The 20,161-nt window shown below is 37.3% G+C and overlaps 1 protein-coding gene across 2 annotated transcripts in view; it reads left to right on the forward strand.

The window, feature by feature from the left end:
- Positions 1-20,161, forward strand: part of Scp2 (sterol carrier protein 2) — a 107,991-nt gene that overhangs the window by 46,671 nt on the left and 41,159 nt on the right. For both annotated transcript variants that reach the window (XM_010610350.2, XM_010610351.3), the window contains exons 10-11: positions 11,655-11,802; positions 14,078-14,185. In XM_010610350.2, the coding sequence (XP_010608652.1) occupies positions 11,655-11,802; positions 14,078-14,185 (256 nt within the window). The remainder of the gene's footprint in view (positions 1-11,654; positions 11,803-14,077; positions 14,186-20,161) is intronic.

A 20,161-nucleotide genomic window follows, 5' to 3' on the forward strand; every position in this document is an offset into this window, starting at 1 on the left:
TTTTTAAATTAATACCTTATTGTTGTTCCTGTTTGGTATTTTTTCCTCCTCTTTTTATTTTTTATTTTTTTGAGATAAGGTCTCACTACGTAGTTAAGGCTGGTCTTGAAACTATGCAGCCAAGGCTGACCTGGAACTCAAGGCAATCCTCCTGCCTCAGCCTCCAATGAGTGCTGGAATTATTGTATTGCACCACCACACCTGGTTCTCTTCTTTTTAATATTTAATTTTTTTTCTTTGCCTTTTTCCACTTTTTTCTGCTTTTCTCTTTTCTTTCTTTCCTCCTCTTTAATTTTTCTTCTTTCTCCTCCTTTTTACTTCATCACTTTGCTCCTTTAAAAATTAATTTTATTTTTGTTTATTTTTTAACTTTTAATTTTATTATATAGTATTTCCCCCCAATCTTTTCTATTGTTGATGGTGTTGCAAATGTTATATTTACCTAATTAAAAAATTTTTTTTCTTTGTGGTTCTGGGGACTGAGCCTAGCACTTAAAGCATATTGAATGGGTGCTGAGCTACACTCCCAGGCCAGCCAAGTGGAGTTGCACCTTGCTCCAGCCATGACCTAATTCCACCTTGACCTTGGTGCATATTTCAACCTTAATTAATGGTGGGTTTAATTCAGCTCATGACCTATCCCAAAGCAGGCATAACGGTAGGTGTCTGAAATCCCACTCCTGGAAATCATCCCAGTATGCAGGGAACAACAACAGAGGGAAATAACACACCTGCTGTGGGCTTTGTACCTGTGAGGGACCTTAGCATCAGTTATCCCCATACCCTACCAGATCATACATTGCTGATAAGATAAGGTGAGTGCCACAGTGGGAGCTATGAGCCCGTCCCTTGTCCTTCCCCATGAAACACCTAGAACTACATCTGTGACTGAACACAAGATAAGAACTCCCAAGCCCATCACCATAACTGAAACCCCCAGTAGCAAAATTGCTTTGAAGTGTCAGAGCTGGTTTCAGCAAAGTCTGAGGTAACTCCAATATCTGGGGCTTTCAGTACCATTGCAAGGGTAACCAAAGATGGTACACCCCACATGCTCTTCTTCCTGTACCACACCTATCTGAATCATGAAATGGACCCCCATCTTGCAAGACCTTCAGAGAAAGTGGATCCCCTGGGATCTGACACAGTAAGAAGGAAAACTCAGATATGCACCAGAAAACTAAAGTACACTGAAACAGGGGGCACAAAGAAAGCCAGATAGAGGAAGGCAAACAGAAGGAGAAACTCATCAGATCCAAATACAGTATCGGATGTTTAGAAAAGAAAGCTGAATCGCACTGAGACCATGGCATCCCTTACACCACTGGTCCAGTGTACACATGATCTTGGGAGAGGATTTAACACCTGAGGGAGGAAGCCGGCACTTCAGGAGTGGCCATTTCACTGGAAGAAGCTCCTAACCTTTTTGCCCTTCCTACCAGGAAGGGGAATACAGCAAGTGAGATATTCATAGGCCAGGGCATTAGAGAAACTGAAAGTTGGCAAAAGGTATTTTTTTCAGAGGGCACTGATCAGCCCTTAGGAAAGTCAAAGACAGACACATGACCCTGTGGGGAACTGGAACTGAGCGCTGAGAATACTGTGGCTCAGGGGCTATATAAGCAGGCAGCAAGACCCTGAGAGAAAGGAGACCAAACTGGTCCTGGAATAGGCATTCTTCCCCCAAACACCAGGAATACTTGTGCCCACACGACATCCTCACTGCTCACAGCTGCCCATCACATGCCTGCCTGGGAGCCTCTATCACTCACTGCTGGGGGCTTTGACCATGAGTTTGAAGTTTGGAGAGTGAGCTTTGAAGAATGTGAACAGGGAAAGACAGTGAGAGGAGAGCTGGAGAGGGGTGTCACAGCGAGAGATCATTCTCTGGCACATTTACAGAAGGCTTGCAAAGGGAGAGCACAGAAACAACTACAGGATTTGCCATACAGGGAAGGGAACAGGGATCAAGGAGGCTTCAGCGGCAATCAGTGAAAACTGGGTGCTAAACCAGTTATACTACACTCTCCCTTCCTTGAATTATCAGAAAAGGTTGGATCTAAAGACAAAGACAAAGGCTTACAGGTGCTTGTGCCCAGTGCTTGCAGCTGGGAGGCAGGCTTAAAGCATGCCATCCAGATTGGCAAGCTTTCTGATCGCAGTAGAACAGCCCAGAGATCTGCAGTAACAGGCAGTGCTCTGTGGACTGGGAAGGGTGAGGAGAAGAGGTACTTTATGGTCATAGCAATGATCTGAGGAGGGTGGAAAAGCCGCAGAGATCCAGGCTCAGGGGTCTACCCAGCCGCCCTCCCACACAATAGGTCAAAGTTTCCCCATATGTAAATGTTGGGGGAGAAACTAACTATTTGAGCTCAGATTGATGGATGTATGGTTGCATCTGTTAATGCTGATATTGACTGTTAGCAATTCTTTCCTGGCAACGCAGTGACTGGGTCTGATACTATTAAACTAAGTAGGTCAAAGAGGTGGATAAATACCAAACCAAAGCCAAGATTACATCACTGAGAAACAGACTGTAACCAGTGAGATCTCATACTAGCAACAGAGTCTTTCTACTCTAAATGATCCTTAATCCTCAGTGCATGTCCTCTCCCTCCCTCCCTCTCCCCGCCCCCATGAGAAAACAAAGCAATAAAATGCTTTTAAAAACTAATTCATCCAGGCTGGGGATGTAGCTCAGTGACGCCACGCCTGCCTTGTAAGCGCAAGGTCCTGAATTTGATTCCAGGTACCAAAAAAAACAACAACAACAAAAACTAATTCATCCAAAGCCAATCCAGTGGGCATAAGTAGAAATAAAAACTAAATAGCTGAATTACACAAAGCAATAAAAGAGGAACAACCAAAGAAACAAAAACATTAATAAAGGATTTGGCAGGCTCACAGATTATATAACTAAACAGATAAAGGGCTTAATAAAATGATCAGTGAGCTTTAAGAAGACACTAATAAAAAGCTAGCTGAGCTAAACAAAACAATTACCAGTTTATCAAAGAATTAGAGTGCATAAAAAAGTATCAATAGAAATCCAGGAGATAAAAAAATTCTATTAAAAGTATGGACAGCAGAAGTGACCAGTGTGTTAAGAGAGTGTAAAGAAGATAGGGCTGAAGCAGGTGGCTATACATTCAGAAGTAACAGTTGATCTTGAACTCACTGTGTAGCCCAGGCTGGACTCAAACTCGTGATGATCCTCCTGCCTGAGCCTCCCAAGAGCTGGAATTACAGGCATGCATCACCATGTCCAGCTCTAAGACTAATTAGAATTAGAGAAAAATTAGAAAATGACTTGAATTGCATAAAAAATCTTTTTATAGAAATCCTAGCAGAAAATCTCCAAATACGGGAAGAAATTTAACATGAAGGTACCAATGCATATAGAACCCCAAATAGCCACAGTCAGAAAAGAACTCCTTCATGGCACATCATAACCAAAATCCCAGGGTTCCAACACAAGGACAACATTGTAAAAGCTGCTAGAGAAAAACAACAAATGTCCTATAAATGGAAACCCGTTAAAATCACATTTCTCAATACAAACTTTAAAGGTCAGGAGAGCTTGGAAGGAACTTCTTAAGCCCCAAAAGAAAACAAATTTCAACATAGATTAATTCATCCTGCAAAACCATCTTTCAAACTTGGTTAAGAAGTTAGAACCTTCCATGACAAAGAGCACCTTAAGAAATTCTTGATTACTAAATCAGCACTACAAAAAATTTTTTTCAGAACTACCTTAAACAGAGACAATGGAGAAAGGCTCTACTGGAATGAATACAGCAAACAGATTAAGCAGTTAAGCAAAAGAGAAAAATAATGAGTAACAGAAAGCATAATAACTCTCAGTCTAAGTAGTCTCAATTCCCCAATCAAGAGACATAGATTAGCAGAGGGAAATAAAAAACAAAACTCAACAGTGTGCTACCTATAAGAAACACACTTAAAGCTTGGCGTGGTGGCACAGGCCTGTAATCCCAGCACTCGGGAGGCTGAGGCAGGAGGATCACTGTGAGTTCGAGACCAGCCTGGACTACACAGTGAGTTCCAGGTCTGTCTCACTACATAGTGAGACCCCGTCTCAAAAACACCAAAAAAAAAAAAAAACACCCCAAAAACCCCACACTTAATATTTAAAGAAGCCTAGGGCCAGGGATTTAGCTCAGTGGTTCTGCCACCTGCCTCATAAACACAAGGACCTGAGTTCAATCCCCGGCACCAAAAATAAATAAATAAATAAATCCCATAGATTAAAAAACTGTAGGATGGAAAACAGTTTTTCATGCAACAGGAGCAAGCAGAAGTAGCTATCCTATTTTCAGAAAAAGTAGAATTCAAGCCAAAACTGTTTAGAAGAGACAAAAGAAGGTCAGTATATACTGGTAAAGAGAACAATTCAACAGGAGGAGATAACAATTTTAAGTACATATGCACCAAACCAGTACAACTGATTTTGTAAGACAAATACTACTGGATGTAAAAGATCAGTTAAACATAACAAAGATCAGTCATAACAAAAGAGCTTAACATTCCTCTTTCTCAATAAGATAGATTAACTAGACAAAAAAAAAGTCAAAAGGAATATCAGAATTGGACCATAGTGTCAAACAAATGAACTTAATAGATATCTATAAAATGTTGAATACAACAGAATACACATTCTTCTCAACAGCACATGGAATTTCTCCAAAACAGACCCCATACTAGATCATAAAGAAGGCTTGAATAAATACAAAGAACCAAAATAATTCCATGCATTCTATCAGATTGTAGTGCAGTGAAACTACACTTCAGTATCAGGAATAATTACAGAAATTATGTAAATACGAGAAGATTAAACAATATACTTGAATAATCAGTGAGTAATAGAAGAAATCAAACATTTTCTAGAATCAAATGATTATGCCATTACAGCATACTAGAACATATGGGACTCAGTAAAAGCAGTCTTGAGAGGGAAGTTGTGAATAATGCCCACCTTGGAAAAACAGCAATCTCCAGTAAGTAACCCAATGATGCACTTCCAGGTCCTAGGAAAACAAGAGCAATCCAAATCCAAAACTAGTATAATGAAGCACATTATAAATATGAAGTGAAATTATCAAAATTGAGACAAAAATACAAAGAATTAATTGAAGAACTGGTTCTTTGAAAGAATAAGCAAACTAGATAAACCCCTAGCCAAACATACCAAAAGAAGGAAAGAAAAAAAAAATTCATATTACTGTAGTAACAAATGAAAAAAGTAAAATCACAATGGGTATCCCCAAAATCCAGAGGATTGTCAGTAATCACTTTGAAGACTTGTACTCAAATAAACTGGAAAATCTAGATAAAGTAGATTTCTAGATGCATATGAATTACCAAAACTGAATGAAGAAGATACAAAAAAATACTGAAGAGTCCAATAACAGGCAATGAAATTGAGGCATTTATTTTAAAACCTATCAAGAAGAACCCAGGACTTGATAGATTCACTGCTGAATTCTTTTTTTTGGTGGCAGGTACCTGGGATTGAAATGGGGTCCTTGTGTTCGGGAGGCAGGCACCAGAACCACTGAGCTAAATCCCCAGCCTTCACTGCTGAATTCTACAGGACCTTCAGGGAAGATCGAATACCCATATTCCTCAAACTTATCAATGAAATTAAAAGGGAAGGGACCCAAGCTTATTCTGGGAAGCTAGCATCACCTTCATACCAAAACCAGACAATGATTTAACAAAGAAAGCAAACAGTATAACAAATCATTAAAAAGATCACACATATCATGACCAAGTTGACCTCATCCCTGGGATGTAAGGATGGTTCAACACACATAAATCAATATATGTAATATATTACATAAACAGAAGTAAGGACAAAAAAAAATCACATGATCATTTCAACAGATGTAAATAAAGCTTTTGACAAAATCCAACATCCATTCATGGTAAAAATCCCGAAGAAAATATAGAAGTACCTTAACTCAGCCTGAGAAAAGCCATTTATAACCAACCTACTGCAAACATCATACTAAATGGGGAAAAACTGAAAGCTTTTCCTGCAAAATCAGCAACAAGACAGGTTGTTTACTCTCACTACTCCCATTCAATATAATACTTAAAGCTTTAGCCAGAGCAATCAGGCAAGAGAAAGGGATATAAAAATATATATATATATTGTGTTAAGGAAGATGTCAATCCTTAACTTGCATATGACGTTTCTTCACATAGAGGACACAAAAAAATTCCACCAAATGACTCCTAGTACTACAAAATTCAGGAAAACAGCAACATACAAAATCAGCACAAAAAAATTCAATAACATTCCTGTACATCAACAATAAATACACAGGAAGAAATGAAAACAATACCATTCACAGTAGCTTTAAAAAAAATTAAATGCCCCGAAATGATCCTAACCAAGGAAGTGAAAGACCTCCATAATAAAAACTATAGTATTCTAGAAAGGGGCATTAAAGAGAATACCAGAAAATGGAAAGCCATCCCATGTTCTTGGAAAGCAGAACTAGTATTGTCAAAATGGCCATATTACCAAAACTGATATATAGATTTAATGGAATTCCAGTAACAATACCAACAGCATTCTTCACAGAATTAGGAGAAATAATCCTAAAATTTATATGGATCTAGAAAAGACCCAGAATAGCAAAAACAATCTTGGGATATTAAATAGAAATGGAATCTGCTGGAAGAATAAATAGACTCTTGGGATATTAAGTAGAGGTGCAATCTGCTGGAAGAATAAATAAAACTCTTGAAAGCATAGGTATAAAAAAAGAATTTCTAAACAGAACCCCAGTTGTAGAAGAAATAACAAAGACTCTAATGGTATTATATCAAATTGAAAAGTTCCAGCATAGTGAAATAAATAACCAAAAGTGAAGAGACAACCTGTAGAATGGGAAAAAATTTTTGCCAGCTACTCCTTGGACAGAGTACAATATCTAGAATACATAAAGACCTCAAAAAACCTAGACACACCACCATAAAAGACCCAATCAAAAAATAGGTAGCTGAAATGAACAGACACTTCTAAGAAGGAGACATACAAATGATCAATAAATACATGAAAAATGTTCACTATCTCTGAACATTAGAGAAATACAACACTGGGATTCCATCTTACTCCAGAAAGAATGGCTATCATAAAGTACTAAAACAAAAACCAAAACAAACAAAAAACCCAGTGGAGTTACAGTGAAAAACCCTTCTATGATGTTGGTGTAAAGTAGTACAGCCACTATGGAAATCAGTATATAGATTTTGCAAAAAACTAAAATTGCATCTAATCTAGCTATTTCCCCTGGAGGTATCTTTCCAAAGAGTTAAATATACCATATTACAGTAATATATACATACCCAAGTCATAATAGCTAAATCTTGGAAGCAGCTTATATATCTATCAACAGATGAAAAGGATAAAGAAAGTGTGGTATATTTACAAAATAAAATATCACTCAGCCATAAAAATGGTAAATTTGAGTCATTTATAGGAAAATGGATGAACATTGAGTCTATAATGCTTAAAGAGCAAAATAAAAGGTAGATAATAGGAAATAGGAAAATAGACCTTTTGCAAATGGGAAGGGGATGTAGAGATGAAGGGGAAAGGGAAAAAAAGGACTAAGATGAGATATGCATATGTGCCAGCTCCCCAAGATGAGTGTATTCATCATGTATCACAAAAGTGCTACAAATAAAACTAAGAGAAGAGCCAAGTCATATTCAACAGCAAACACATCAGAATAACAGCAGGTTATTCAGCAGAAACTCTAAATGCCAGCAGGACATGAGAGGATGTATTTTAGGTCTTGAAAGAATCTACCAAGCATTATAGCTGGCAAAGGAATAGAAGGAGAAATAAAGATCCTTGAAGATAAGCATAAACTGAAGGAATTCATGATCACTACATAATCATTACAGAAGAAACTTGAGTGAATTCTGTACTTAGAAAAGGAAGAAAAATCATTATAATCATGCCGCCTGCCTAGGACCCAAGTTCGATCCCCAGTACCCTCCCATTATAATCACAGGAGCATGGGAAAGAATAAATCTCATTGGGGAATAGGCATGCAAATGAGAAATAGGAAAAACATTATCAATGCAGTAAACTATCAATATGTTGGTTTAGGGTGACTACAGGAAGAAATGAACATAGAATATTCAAAACAGCCATGGATTTAGCTCAGTGGTGCTGCCGCCTGCCTTGCAAGCACAAGGTCCCGAGTTTGATCCCCTGTGCCCCCCATTTCAAGACAACCAGAATGAGATTAACAAAATGATAGAAACAACCGTATACCTAAGTAGAGCCCTATATCTCCCCCTATACAAAATCAACTAAAAATGGATCACAGGCCTTAATGTAGGACCTGAAAATTGGAAACTATTAGAAAAAACAAAAACAAAAATGGGAAACATTACCTGTGCTGTACATTGCTGTGTGATGTACTATGTAGGATTTTAGTAGCTCAGGAAATAAAAGCAATAATCAACAAATCTGATTATGACAAATTAAAAAGCTTCTCAACAACAAAGGAAACAATCAGAAGAGTGAAGAGACAATGTACAGAATGAGAGATAATGTTTGCCAAAGGATTAATATCCAGAATATATAAAGAACTAGAAAATTTAGCAAAAGAACAAGCAATCCAATCAAATGGGCAAATGATGTGAACAAACACTTCTCAAAACAAGTACAGTTGGGGGCGTGGATAAATAAGATGGTGGAGCAGTGAGTGCTAGCACCTCAGCTTATCCAGGACAAAGTGTCTAGAGTCTGGAGGACAGTGGCTTGGAGAGGAACCAAAGTGATCTTTGACAAAGAGTCAAAAAACATACGTTGGAGGAAAAACAGTCGATACAACAAGTGGTACTGGGAAAACTCGTTATCTCTTTGTAGAAGAATGAAACTGGACCCTTATCTCTCACCATATACTAAATTAAAATAAAACTGGATCAAAGATCTAAACATTAAGACAGAAACATTAAACCTTCTAGAAGAAAAACAAAGACATAGGTGTAGGAAAAGAATTTCTAAACAGAACCTCAACCTCAACACAGCAAGAATCAACAAATGGGATTATATAGAACTAAAAGCTGTACAGCAAAGAATCAATCAGTAGAGTGAAGAGACAACCTGCAGAAGGAAAAATTTTTGCAGCTACTCCTTAGTGAGAGGGACCGATATCTAGAATATAGAAAGGACTTAAAAAAAACCCTAAACCACCTAAAATTAAAGATCCAATCAAGAAATGGGCTGGAAGAAATACAAATGGTCAACAAATATATGAAAAATGTTAAAAAATCCTTGGCCATTAGAGAAATGCATATTAAAACCTTAAGATTGCATCTTCAGAAAGAATGGCATCCATTAGGAAACCAAACAGTAACAAATGCTGGTGTGGCTGGAGAGAAAAAAGCACCCTCCTGCATTGCTTGTAGGAATGCAAATTAGTACAACCATTATGGAAATCATGTGGCGATTTCTCAAAAAACTGAAATTAGAAATTCCATATGACCCACCTATCCTTCTGCTAGTTCCCCAAAGTGCTTAAGTCATCATACTGCAGCGATACATGCATAACAGTATTTATAGCAGCATAATTCGTAGTAGCTAAATCCTGGAAGCAACCTGTATACACATCAACAGATGACTGAAGAAAGTGTGGTATTTATATATAATGGAATACCACTCTGCTATAAAAAATGACATTTGAGACATTTGTAGGAAAATAGATGAACCTGGAAAATATGCTGGGGGAAATAAAGCAGTCACACAAGCTTAAATACAGCATGGTGTCTCATTTCAGAGAGGCAAAGTACAAATAAAGAAAATAATAAAAAAATGGATAGAGACAAAGGGATGGATCTCTTGCAACAGGGAAGTGGTCCAAGGGAACAAGGGCAAAGGGAGAGGGGAGGGGAGGGGAGGGAATTGAGAAGAATGGAGATGTGCCGCGTACAGGAACCTAGTAACCCCAATTTATGTAAACTGTGCCATAGCGTGAGCTAAGACAAATAATATCAACAAGTTCGAAAAAGGGGAAAAGGGAACTGGAGAGGGGAGTGGAGGGGAGGGAAGGGGATGAAAAAGAAAAACAGGCTGTAATATGTACATGTAGCCACACCACAAGATGATTGTAAACTGCATGAATTGAAAACATGTACTAATAAAATTTTAAAAATTAAAAATCAGGTACAATGCCCAGTAATGTCGAGATTCCCTTTCACCTCAGTCACAGTGGCTGTTAATACTGGTGAAACTCCAGAGAAAAAGGGAGAGCCTTGTACACTCTTGGTAGGGATATAAATTAGTATAGCCGCTATGGAAAAGAGATGGAAATTACTCAAAAAATTTAAAGTAGCAATACTACGTGACCCACCTATCCACTTCTGGTTATATATCCAAAGGAAATGAAATCAGCATAAGCGAGAGATAAAACACTTGCATACCCATGCTATTTGCAGCATTATTTACAATGGCTAAGATATGGAATCAGCCTAGATGCCTGTTAACAAATGAATGGATTAAAAATTTATCACAGCATTATTGAGTCATAAATAAGAATGAAATCACTGTATTTTCAGGAAAATAATGGAACTGAAGGATATCATGTTAAGTGAAATAATCCAGACACAGAAATTCAAATATCATGTTACCTCTCATATGTGAAAAAGAAGAAAAAGATGACCTGAAAGTAGAAAAAAGACTTTCAAGAAAGAAAGGAAATGGGAGTAAGGGGATAGGGAGCAGAGGGCAAGATTGGGCAGAAGGGAAAGTGAAAATGATCCTGGCGTAACATATGTATGTATATAACTTTCACATTAATTTATACAATTAATGTGTTAATAATTATTAGTAATTGTAAAATCCTGATTAAAGATTTTGTGCAAAATGGAGAAAGTTAAAAAGAGAATTGAGACTTAGAATTAATTGAATTTAAAGAATCTCTTCTCCCCCACAGGTAGGTTATATGGCAAATTAAAATTTAAAAAATGATCTTACAGTGTTGTGAATTTGAAAATGGCCTTACAATTCACCTAAGATCACATAGTTAGGTTTTGGCAGAGATGAACCTTGTATTCAAGTTTTCTGTTTATTGTACATTCTCTGTTATTCTAGTTTTATTTCTTGAAGAAAATGTAAGTTTGCATGTTCTTCTGTTATATGAGACCAAAGAAGACTTAAGAGCACGGACTTTGTAAAAATGGCTTGAATCCTGTATGATTTTCTAAAAGAAAATTGTGTATTTTTATATAGAAGTTCCTTCGTGTTTTTAGTATATCTCACTTAGAATGATGTGTTTGTCAACAAAATGTTCAATTTACCACAATTATCCATTGTGATTTGACAGAGTGTTCTTAACTTAGCACACAATATGATCTAAGAAATTTTGAATCCTTTCATATAGTTCTGTCAATACCTTATTTAAACTTCTGTACTTTATAGTACACAGTTTAATTGGTACATTCTCTCTCCTGGATATTAATTTATTTGGACTTTCTGTGTAATAGTTAAATGAGATTTCAATATGTTTGGTTTTTTAAATTGTTACATTTTTGCATATATTAATCTCATTCTACTTTACTTAAAGGCCACTTTGGTGCCCTGTATTTATATATGGTTTTGGTTACAGGTTGGCTACGATATGACTAAAGAAGCTGCCAGAAGATGCTATGAGAAATCTGGCCTGGGACCAAGTGACATTGATGTAATAGAACTTCACGACTGCTTTTCTTCAAATGAACTCCTTACTTATGAGGCTCTTGGACTCTGTCCGGAAGGTAGTATGTTTGAGGCAGGCAGATCGTTGGTTACATTTCACTGAGAGCTTCACTTTGATCATTAAACGGAAAAATTAATGAATTGCCTTTCCCTCCTCCTTGGCTCTGCCAGTGAGCGAAGTGTGTGTAAGCAGTTTTAGTGGACTTTCTTAGACCGCGTAGTTTGGAATCATGAACACCAAGTAACAGAGTATAAAAATAATTTATATTGTGCCAGTTAGGAACACAACGTACTCTTCAGTTTTAGAAAGGATATAACACTACACCCAGCAGCCTGAGTATTTTCCTTTGCTTTTTATGTGGTTCTGTGGATTGAACCCCAAGTTGCATCCTCAGCCCTTTTTTAAATTTTTAATTTTTGAGTTAGGGTCTTACTGAGTCACTGAGTTGCCCAGGCTGGGTTCACACTTATGAGCCTTCTGCTTCAGCCTCCTAGACTGCTGGTATTACAGGTGTGAGTATTTCCAATTGTGTTAGTTTGTATTTTGCCTGCTCTGACTTGGTGCAGTAACAATGTTTAGCAGTTTTGAAAGCATGAATAATAAGTGGAATGCACGTGACCATTGGGGCTGTGTAGTAAGTTCTGTTGCAAACAAACCAAAACGTAAGAATGCCATAGCAATATGTATATGTTTTAAAATCTACAACCTAGATTTAAAGCCAATTTAGGAATGTTGGTTATCTAAATTCTGTGACAAGTTCATTTGATTTTACCAGTAGAGGACACCCTTCGTTTTTTGTTTCTTATTCTTGCCTTGGCTGTTTACTCATCTGGAAAATTGGAATAATAGCTTGAGGTTAAATTATATAAACATGCAAAACAATTAGAATGAAACTTGATATACATAAGTACTCCTGTATGACATTACCACCGCCATTATCATTGCACTGGGTGCCTATTTATTACTTTATCAGAAGTATCATCCAGAAAGATATTTTATACAATGCATATACTTTCATTTACTTCTTCACCACCTGAAACAGTGACCAGGATATTGGTGGAATGCTTAACTGCCAGGCACATGAAGTAATGTTTTTCTTTCACTTTTGTAGTTCAACACGTTTTCAGCCATTTCCCTAAATTTTATGAAAGTGCCCCTTTTTCTTGCTTTTCCCTGTTAATCAAGTATTTGTATACCCTACAGCAGTACAGTTGACAATGGAGATAAGTGAATATGTCTGGGAAAAGTAAGAATTTTAAATCTCCTATAATTATTTTAGTTACAATATTGTATAATTTTGTGTCCATTTCAGGTCCTTTCTTTTGGCTCTTGAATCTTAGTGTATTTTTGGAGCAATTTTGTAAGTTAGAAATCTTGTAGGAATGAATAGAAGCTTTTATTGTTTGTTTTTTTGGTACCGGGGATTGAACTTGGGTCTTTGTGCTTGCGAGGCAGGCGGCAGAACCACTGAGCTAAATCCCTGGCCTGAATAGAAGCTTTTAAAATATAAGATATAGCTGAAAAGATCAGCCTCTTGCCTAATACATATTTTTATACAAATAGTTGGTTTGTTTTTCCGCTTGTGTAAATAGGTGTGTGATTGCTACTAGTTTTTATATTATTTATAAGTTCTCGATTTATTTTTATTTTTAAAAATTTATTTATTTTTGGTACTGGGGATTGAACTTGGGTCCTTGCACTTGAGAGGCAGGCGGCGGAACCACTGAGCTAAATCCCCAGCCCACCTAATACATATTTTTTAACTTTAAGAAATGCTTGTGGCTGGGCCGGGGATTTAGCTCAGCAGTTTGGTGGCCTGCCTTGCAAGCACAAGGACCCAAATTCAATCCCTGGTACCCCCCCAAAAAAAAGAAATGCTTGTGCTAAATTGTTGTTAAGCTGTTAAGAAATATTTGTTCTTGGGCTGGGGATTTAGCTCAGTGGCACTGCACCTGCCTCACAAGCACAAGGTCCTGATTTCAATCCCCAGTACTGGGAAAAAAGAAAAGAAAAGAAATGTTTACTTTAAGTAGTGATGCATGGCTGAAATCGTAGCCCTTAGGCTCAGGCAGCAGGATTGCAAGTTGGATCCCAGCCTTGGCAATTTAATGAGACCCTGACTCAGAAATAAATAACAGATAGGTAGATAGATGAATAGATGGATAGATGGGTAGATGAATGAATAGGGCTGTAGTTCATCAGTAGAGCACCTTGGGTTCCATCTGTGTCCAAAAAAATCCTGAGAAATTCTTGTCTATATAGATAAATTAAAAATACTCAATTTGTTCCAATATTATTTTTAATACTTGGGAATATTATTTTTCATTCTATAGGACAAGGTGGAATGCTGGTTGATAGAGGAGATAATACTTATGGAGGAAAGTGGGTCATAAATCCTAGTGGTGGATTGCTTGCCAAGGGGCACCCACTGGGAGCTACAGGTAATGCTACTCACAGATCTTATAAGCTTTTGTCATTTTTGCCATAATAGTGTGGTTTAGTCCTTGCCTTGAATGTAAGTCTGTGTTCTCTGAACTTATTAGCTGCTGGTTCTTTTAAATTACTGCATGTTTGCATTACATAGTGTTGACATTCACCATGAGGATTTGGTACATGTACATAATACATCTTAATTTTTTATTCCACTTTCTCTTCCTTTCCCTCCCAGGTTCATTTTCTCCTATCCTCCCTTCCCACTCTTCCTCCTTTTCCTATTATCTTTTATTTGCTCTTATTTATATTTTGATTTTCTCATATAAGAGAAATCATGCTCTATTTAATCTTCTATTTAAGTGTCTGATTTAATTTCACAATGTTGAAGTCTCAAAGTGCACCCATCTCCCTACAAATAACGTGTTTATCCTTCTTTATGACAGAGTGGTACTCCATTGTAGGTAAACACCACATTTTATTTATCCATTCTTCTGTTGATGGGTGCATACATAGGCTGCTTCCAAGATTTAGCTATTGTGAATTATGCTGCTATAAACATGGGTGTGCATGTATTGCTGTAATAGTATGACTTTAACTCTTTTTGATTGGGTCTTTTATTTTGGGGGTCAATTTTTGAGTTTTTATATTTGATTTTACTTTGTTAAGCAAAACATTTATTGGTACATATTATTTTACTTTTTGGTTTTTTTTTTTTTTTTTTTTTGAGACATGATCTCACTATGTAGTTGAGACTGACCTGGAACTCACTATGTAGCCTAGGCTGGTCTCGAACTCACAGCATTCTTCCTGCCTCAGCCTCCCGAGTGCTGGGATTACAGGCGTGTGCCACCATGCCCAGCACTATTGGCACATTTTAGACATACACAATGATAACATTCATTGTAGGGAATTTGTGTCTGCACATGACATATCCTCTTTATATATTTTAGATATTAATCCTCTGTCTGAAGAATGGATGGTGAAATTGTTTTCCTATTCTGTTGTCTCTTCACTCTACTTTCTTTACTGTGCAGAAGCTTTTTAATTTGAAATGATCCCATTTGTTGATTCTAGGTGTTATCACTTGTGATTGGGGTCCTGTTCAGAAAATTCTTGCCTATGCCTGTGTCTCCCAGAGTTGCGTCTATTTTGGAGCGTGATGTGGGGTGCACACCTGTAATCGCAGCACTCAAGAGCCTGAGACAAGAGGGTTGCTGGGAGTTTGAAGCCAGCCTGGGCTATGTAGTGACTCCAAGGCCAGTCTGAACTACCTAGCAAGAGACCCTGTCTCAAAAAACTGGAAAAGAGAGAGTTGTGTCTGTTTTACTTTCTAGCAGATTGTTTCTGTTTTACAATCCTTTGATCCGTTTTGTCTTTAGCTTCATAAGTGCTAAGAGATTTTGGTTTAGCTTCAGTCTTCTGGATATGGATAGCCAGTTTTCCCAGTACCATTTGTTAAACAGGCTGTCATTCCTTCAGTGTAAGCTTTCAACTCCTTTGTGAAAGACCAGGTAGCTAAGTGTGCCTGGAGTGTTTCTGCATCCTCTATTTTATTTCATATTATCCGCATGTCTGTCTTTTTTTGGGCTAACACCATGCTGTTTATATCACTGTAGATTTGTAGTATAACTTGAAGTCCAGAATTGTGATTCTTCCTGCCTTGTTCTTGTTGCGAGGACTATTCTGGGTCTTTTCTGGATTTTTAATGAATTTTAGGATTGTTTTCTCTAGTTCTGTGAGGAATTCTACTGGTATTTTGATTGGGATTGCATTAAATTTATCAGTTTTGGAAGTGTGGCCATTTTGGCCATATTTGTTCTTCCTATCTAGGAACACAATATATCTTTCCATCTTTTCTGATGTCAGATTACTGTTTTTTCCTTGTAGAGGTCTTTTATTTCCTTGGTTAGGTTCATCCCTAGGTGTTTATTTGTTTGTTTGGTATTGGGGATCGAACTTGAGTCCTTGTGCTTGCAAGGCAGGACACCGAACTGCTGAGCTAAATCCCTGGCCCGTATTTATTTATTTTTTTAATGCTATTGTGAAAGGTGTTGTTTCCCCAATTGTTTTCTCACTGAGTTGATTATTATTAGTGTAAAGGAATGCTATTGATTTTTGTGTGTTGAATTTTATCCTGCTATGCTACTGAATTTACATTTATCCTGCTATGCTATTAATTCTAGGAGACTTTTGGAGACATTGTTTGGTCTTCTGTTTAATGATCTATTTAGAAGATCATTTCATATGCAAATGGTGATAATTTGACTTCTACCTTTTCTATTCATATCCTTTTAATTTCTTTCTCTTGCCTTATTGCTGTGGCTAATGTTTTAAGAACTATATTGAACAGTAGTGGTGGTAGTGAATATCATTATCTTGTGTCTGACGTTAAAGGGAAAGTTTTTAGCTTCTTTCCCATTTAATATGATGTTAACCATTGGTTTGTCCTAAATGGCTTTTATCAGATTGAGGTAACATCCTTATATACCTATATTCTTCAGGGTTTTGTCATGAATGGATGTTGGATTTTGTTAAAGGCTTTTTCTGCATCAGTTGAGACAGTCATGATTTTTGGCTTTGCTTTTTTATGTGATGTATTATACTTATTGATTTGCATATGTTGAACCATTCCTGCATTCCTGGAATGTATCATACTTGGTCATCTTTTTGATGATTTGTTACATTCTATTTGCCAGTATCTCACTGAAGATTTTCCATCTTATATCTATTAAAGAGATTGACCAGGCCAGGGATGTAGCTCAGTGGTGCAGTTTCTGCCCAGCAAGTGTGAGGCCCTGGGTTTGATTCCTGGTACCAAAAAAGAAAAGTGGAAAGAGAGAGAGAGAGGGGGTGGGGGAGATTGGCCTATAATTCTCCTTTTCTTTGAATTTTTTTTTTCTGATTTTGGAACCAGAGTAATATTGGCTTCCAGGAATGACTGGAATACACTTTTCTTTTTAATTTCATTAAAGAGTTTGAGGAGTATTGGTATTGGGTCTTCCTTATAATTCTTGTACAATTCAGAAGTGAATCCATCAAGACCTAGGCTTTTTTTTTCCTGGTACCAGGGATCAAACTTGGGACCTTGTGCTTGCAAGGCAGGTTCAGTGCCACTGAACTAAATCTCTGACTCTTGGTAGTTTTTTTTTAATTCTTCAATTTCATTGCCTGGTATTGGATTATTTGGGGTTTTTATGTCTACTTGGCTCACTTTAGGTAGTTCATAGGTATCTAGGAATCTATTGGTTTCTTCTGAATTCTATTACAGTTTCTCAAAGTAGTTACTAATAATCTTCTGTATTTCAGCAATTTGTTATGATTTTGCCTTTTATATTTCTAATTGCATTGATTTGGATCTTTTCTTTTTTCTTGGTAAGATTGGCTAGTGGTTTGTCTATTCTGTGTATTCTTTCAAAGAACTAGCTGTTTGATTCATTTATTCATTGTATTATTTTTTGAGTTTGAATTTCATTGATTTCTGCTCTGGTCTTTATTTTGATTGTTCTTGTTTTTATAGGAATTTGAGTGCATGATTAGTTTATTTATCTGGGCTTACTCTTTTTTTTTTTAATATATAGGCATTCACAGATATAAACTTCCCTCTGTGTTCATTGTTTCCTATAGGTTTTGATATGTTGTACTGGCATTATCATTTGATTCTAGGAACTAATTTCTTCCTTGATTTCTTCTGTGACTCACTGATTATTTATTAGTGTATTGTTTAATTTCCATGTGTTTGCATGTTCTGTTTTCTTTTATTCTTGATTTCTAGTTTAATTGTGCTATGATGTGATAATATACATATGATAAATTTAATTATTTTGCACTTACTTAAGCATGATGTATGGGCTAGCATGTGGTCTATTTTGAAGGAAGTCCCATGTGCTGCAGAGAAGAATGTATATTCTGTTGTTGTTGGATGTAACACTCTGTAGATATCTATTAAGTCCATTTGTTCAAAGGCTTGGTTCAACTCTGATATTTCAATGTTGATTTTTTTTTGCCTAGTTGATCTGTCTGGGAAGTAGGGGTTTGAGGTGCCCTATTATAATTGTGGTAGTATTTATCTGATTTTTTTAATGTTGTGTAGTGTTTTTTTTTTATGAAGTTGGGTATGCCAGTATTTGATATATATATATATTTATAATTGTTATTTTTTTCCTGTTGAATTGTTCCCTTAATCAATATTCTTAATCAAAATTCTTTGCCTCTTCTAATTAGTTTTGCCTTTAAGTCTACCTTACCTAAAATTAGGATAGCTACTCCTGATTTTTTATGGGTTCCTGTTGCATAGAATGTTGTTTTCTATCCTTTGACTTTTAATCGGTGTATTTCTTTTGAGGTTAAATTTATTTCATGTAAGCTGGGCAGGGTGGTGCATACCTATAATCCCAGCTCTTGGGAGGCTGAGGCAGGAGGATTGCTGAGAGTTCAAGGCCAGGCTGGGCTACAAAGGGAGCCCCTGCCTCAAAACCCCATCCCCCAAAATTTGTTTCTTGTATCATTGGGTTTTCTCTTGCCAATCTGTGTTTTTTGATTGAAAAATTGAGATTGCTTACATTGAGAGTTATTAATAAAAGTTATTGACTTATTCTTGTCATTGAATCATTTTCCTGATGCTGATTTCCCACCTCCTGCCTGCCTCATTTTGGCTTAATAGCTCACCCGACTGGTGTATTCATTCTATTACATTTTTTGGCATTATTGGTTTCATTGTTTATTTCTAGGATATCCTTGAGAATATTTTGTTGTCCTGGTTTTGTGGTCCTGAATTTCTTGAAGTGCTTTATTTCTCTAGAATGAATGGTCTTCTGAAATCCAATTTTGAAGTCCAGCAATTCCCAGTTTTCTCCTCCTAGCCAAATGGCTTGTACATTTGTTGTCTGCTTTTTTTTTTAAACCGGGATTGAACTTGGGACCTTGCACTTGCGAGGCAGGCGGTGGAACCACTGAACTAAATCCCCAGCCCTGGCCTGTACATTTATGAGGTGCTCTCCCATTTCTGAGGCCCCTCTGTCTACCCAAGGCTGTGGCAATCTCCATGCTGAGATGAGCTCTTGCTCATATTGGAAGGTAGGGAAGGCAGTTGACCACAGATCTGTGCTGGATTTAGGCAGCAGAGCAAGGGTTTAAGTACTTAATCCCTGTAGGTACTTTCAGATCCAACTGTTTCTGAGTGCAACTCAAGCTGATCCTGGCTTCTCATCATGGGGTGGGGCCCATGTCCTTCTCAGCCTCAGTTTGAACTTCTCAGGGCATCTCTTTGTAGCCCGCTCCCTGTTCATGGCTGTCTCCCATGCCTTTTTCCCATCCAGTCACTATGGGAGGGTAACATTGGTAGCCCTGAATGAAGTTGGTTTTTAGTTGTTCTGAATCCCAAATTTAAATAATCAACCCTTTCCTCATATGGTGCTTGATTATTGTTTTGATGATATGGCAAGTGCCCATGCTTGAATCTGTCTCTGGCTGTTGCCTACCATGTGGAAGGAGTTCACTTACAGCAAAAACCCTGTGTTATTTTTGAGGTTCACAAAATGGCAGGTTCTGCTGCCTCTTCTCTTTGGATTTCCCAGCCTGATGCTCTTACCTTGCTTCTTGGAAGTGTGGTTCCCCTACCCATGAGCTGGGAGAGCTGGGAAGACAGTATGAATTGTTTCCTTCTTTTCTCTGCATTGTGAACCATCTTTCCAACCTCTCTGTAGCTTCTCATTTTTTCCGTCATTTTCTTCCTGATTCCCAGCTGTTACATACGTGTATATTTAGATCATCCTCTCGCAAAGCTTCTTGCCCTCATAGCGGGGGCTTTTGAGAGTAACTGAGTCATGGATATGTGGTACTGGATTAGTTCACTGATGGGCTCAGCATAATTCTTGGTATGGATGATGGATTTACTGAAGAGGGAAGACTCACCTTGGGTGTGGGTATCACCGGCCAATAGGCTTGTAGACTGGAAGGAATAAAAAGGGAAAGGAGAAGGAAGCTGT

Source organism: Fukomys damarensis, unplaced genomic scaffold (genome assembly GCF_012274545.1).
Source record: "Fukomys damarensis isolate Sample0158 unplaced genomic scaffold, DMR_v1.0_HiC HiC_scaffold_23, whole genome shotgun sequence".
Classification (NCBI taxonomy): Eukaryota; Metazoa; Chordata; class Mammalia; order Rodentia; family Bathyergidae; genus Fukomys; species Fukomys damarensis.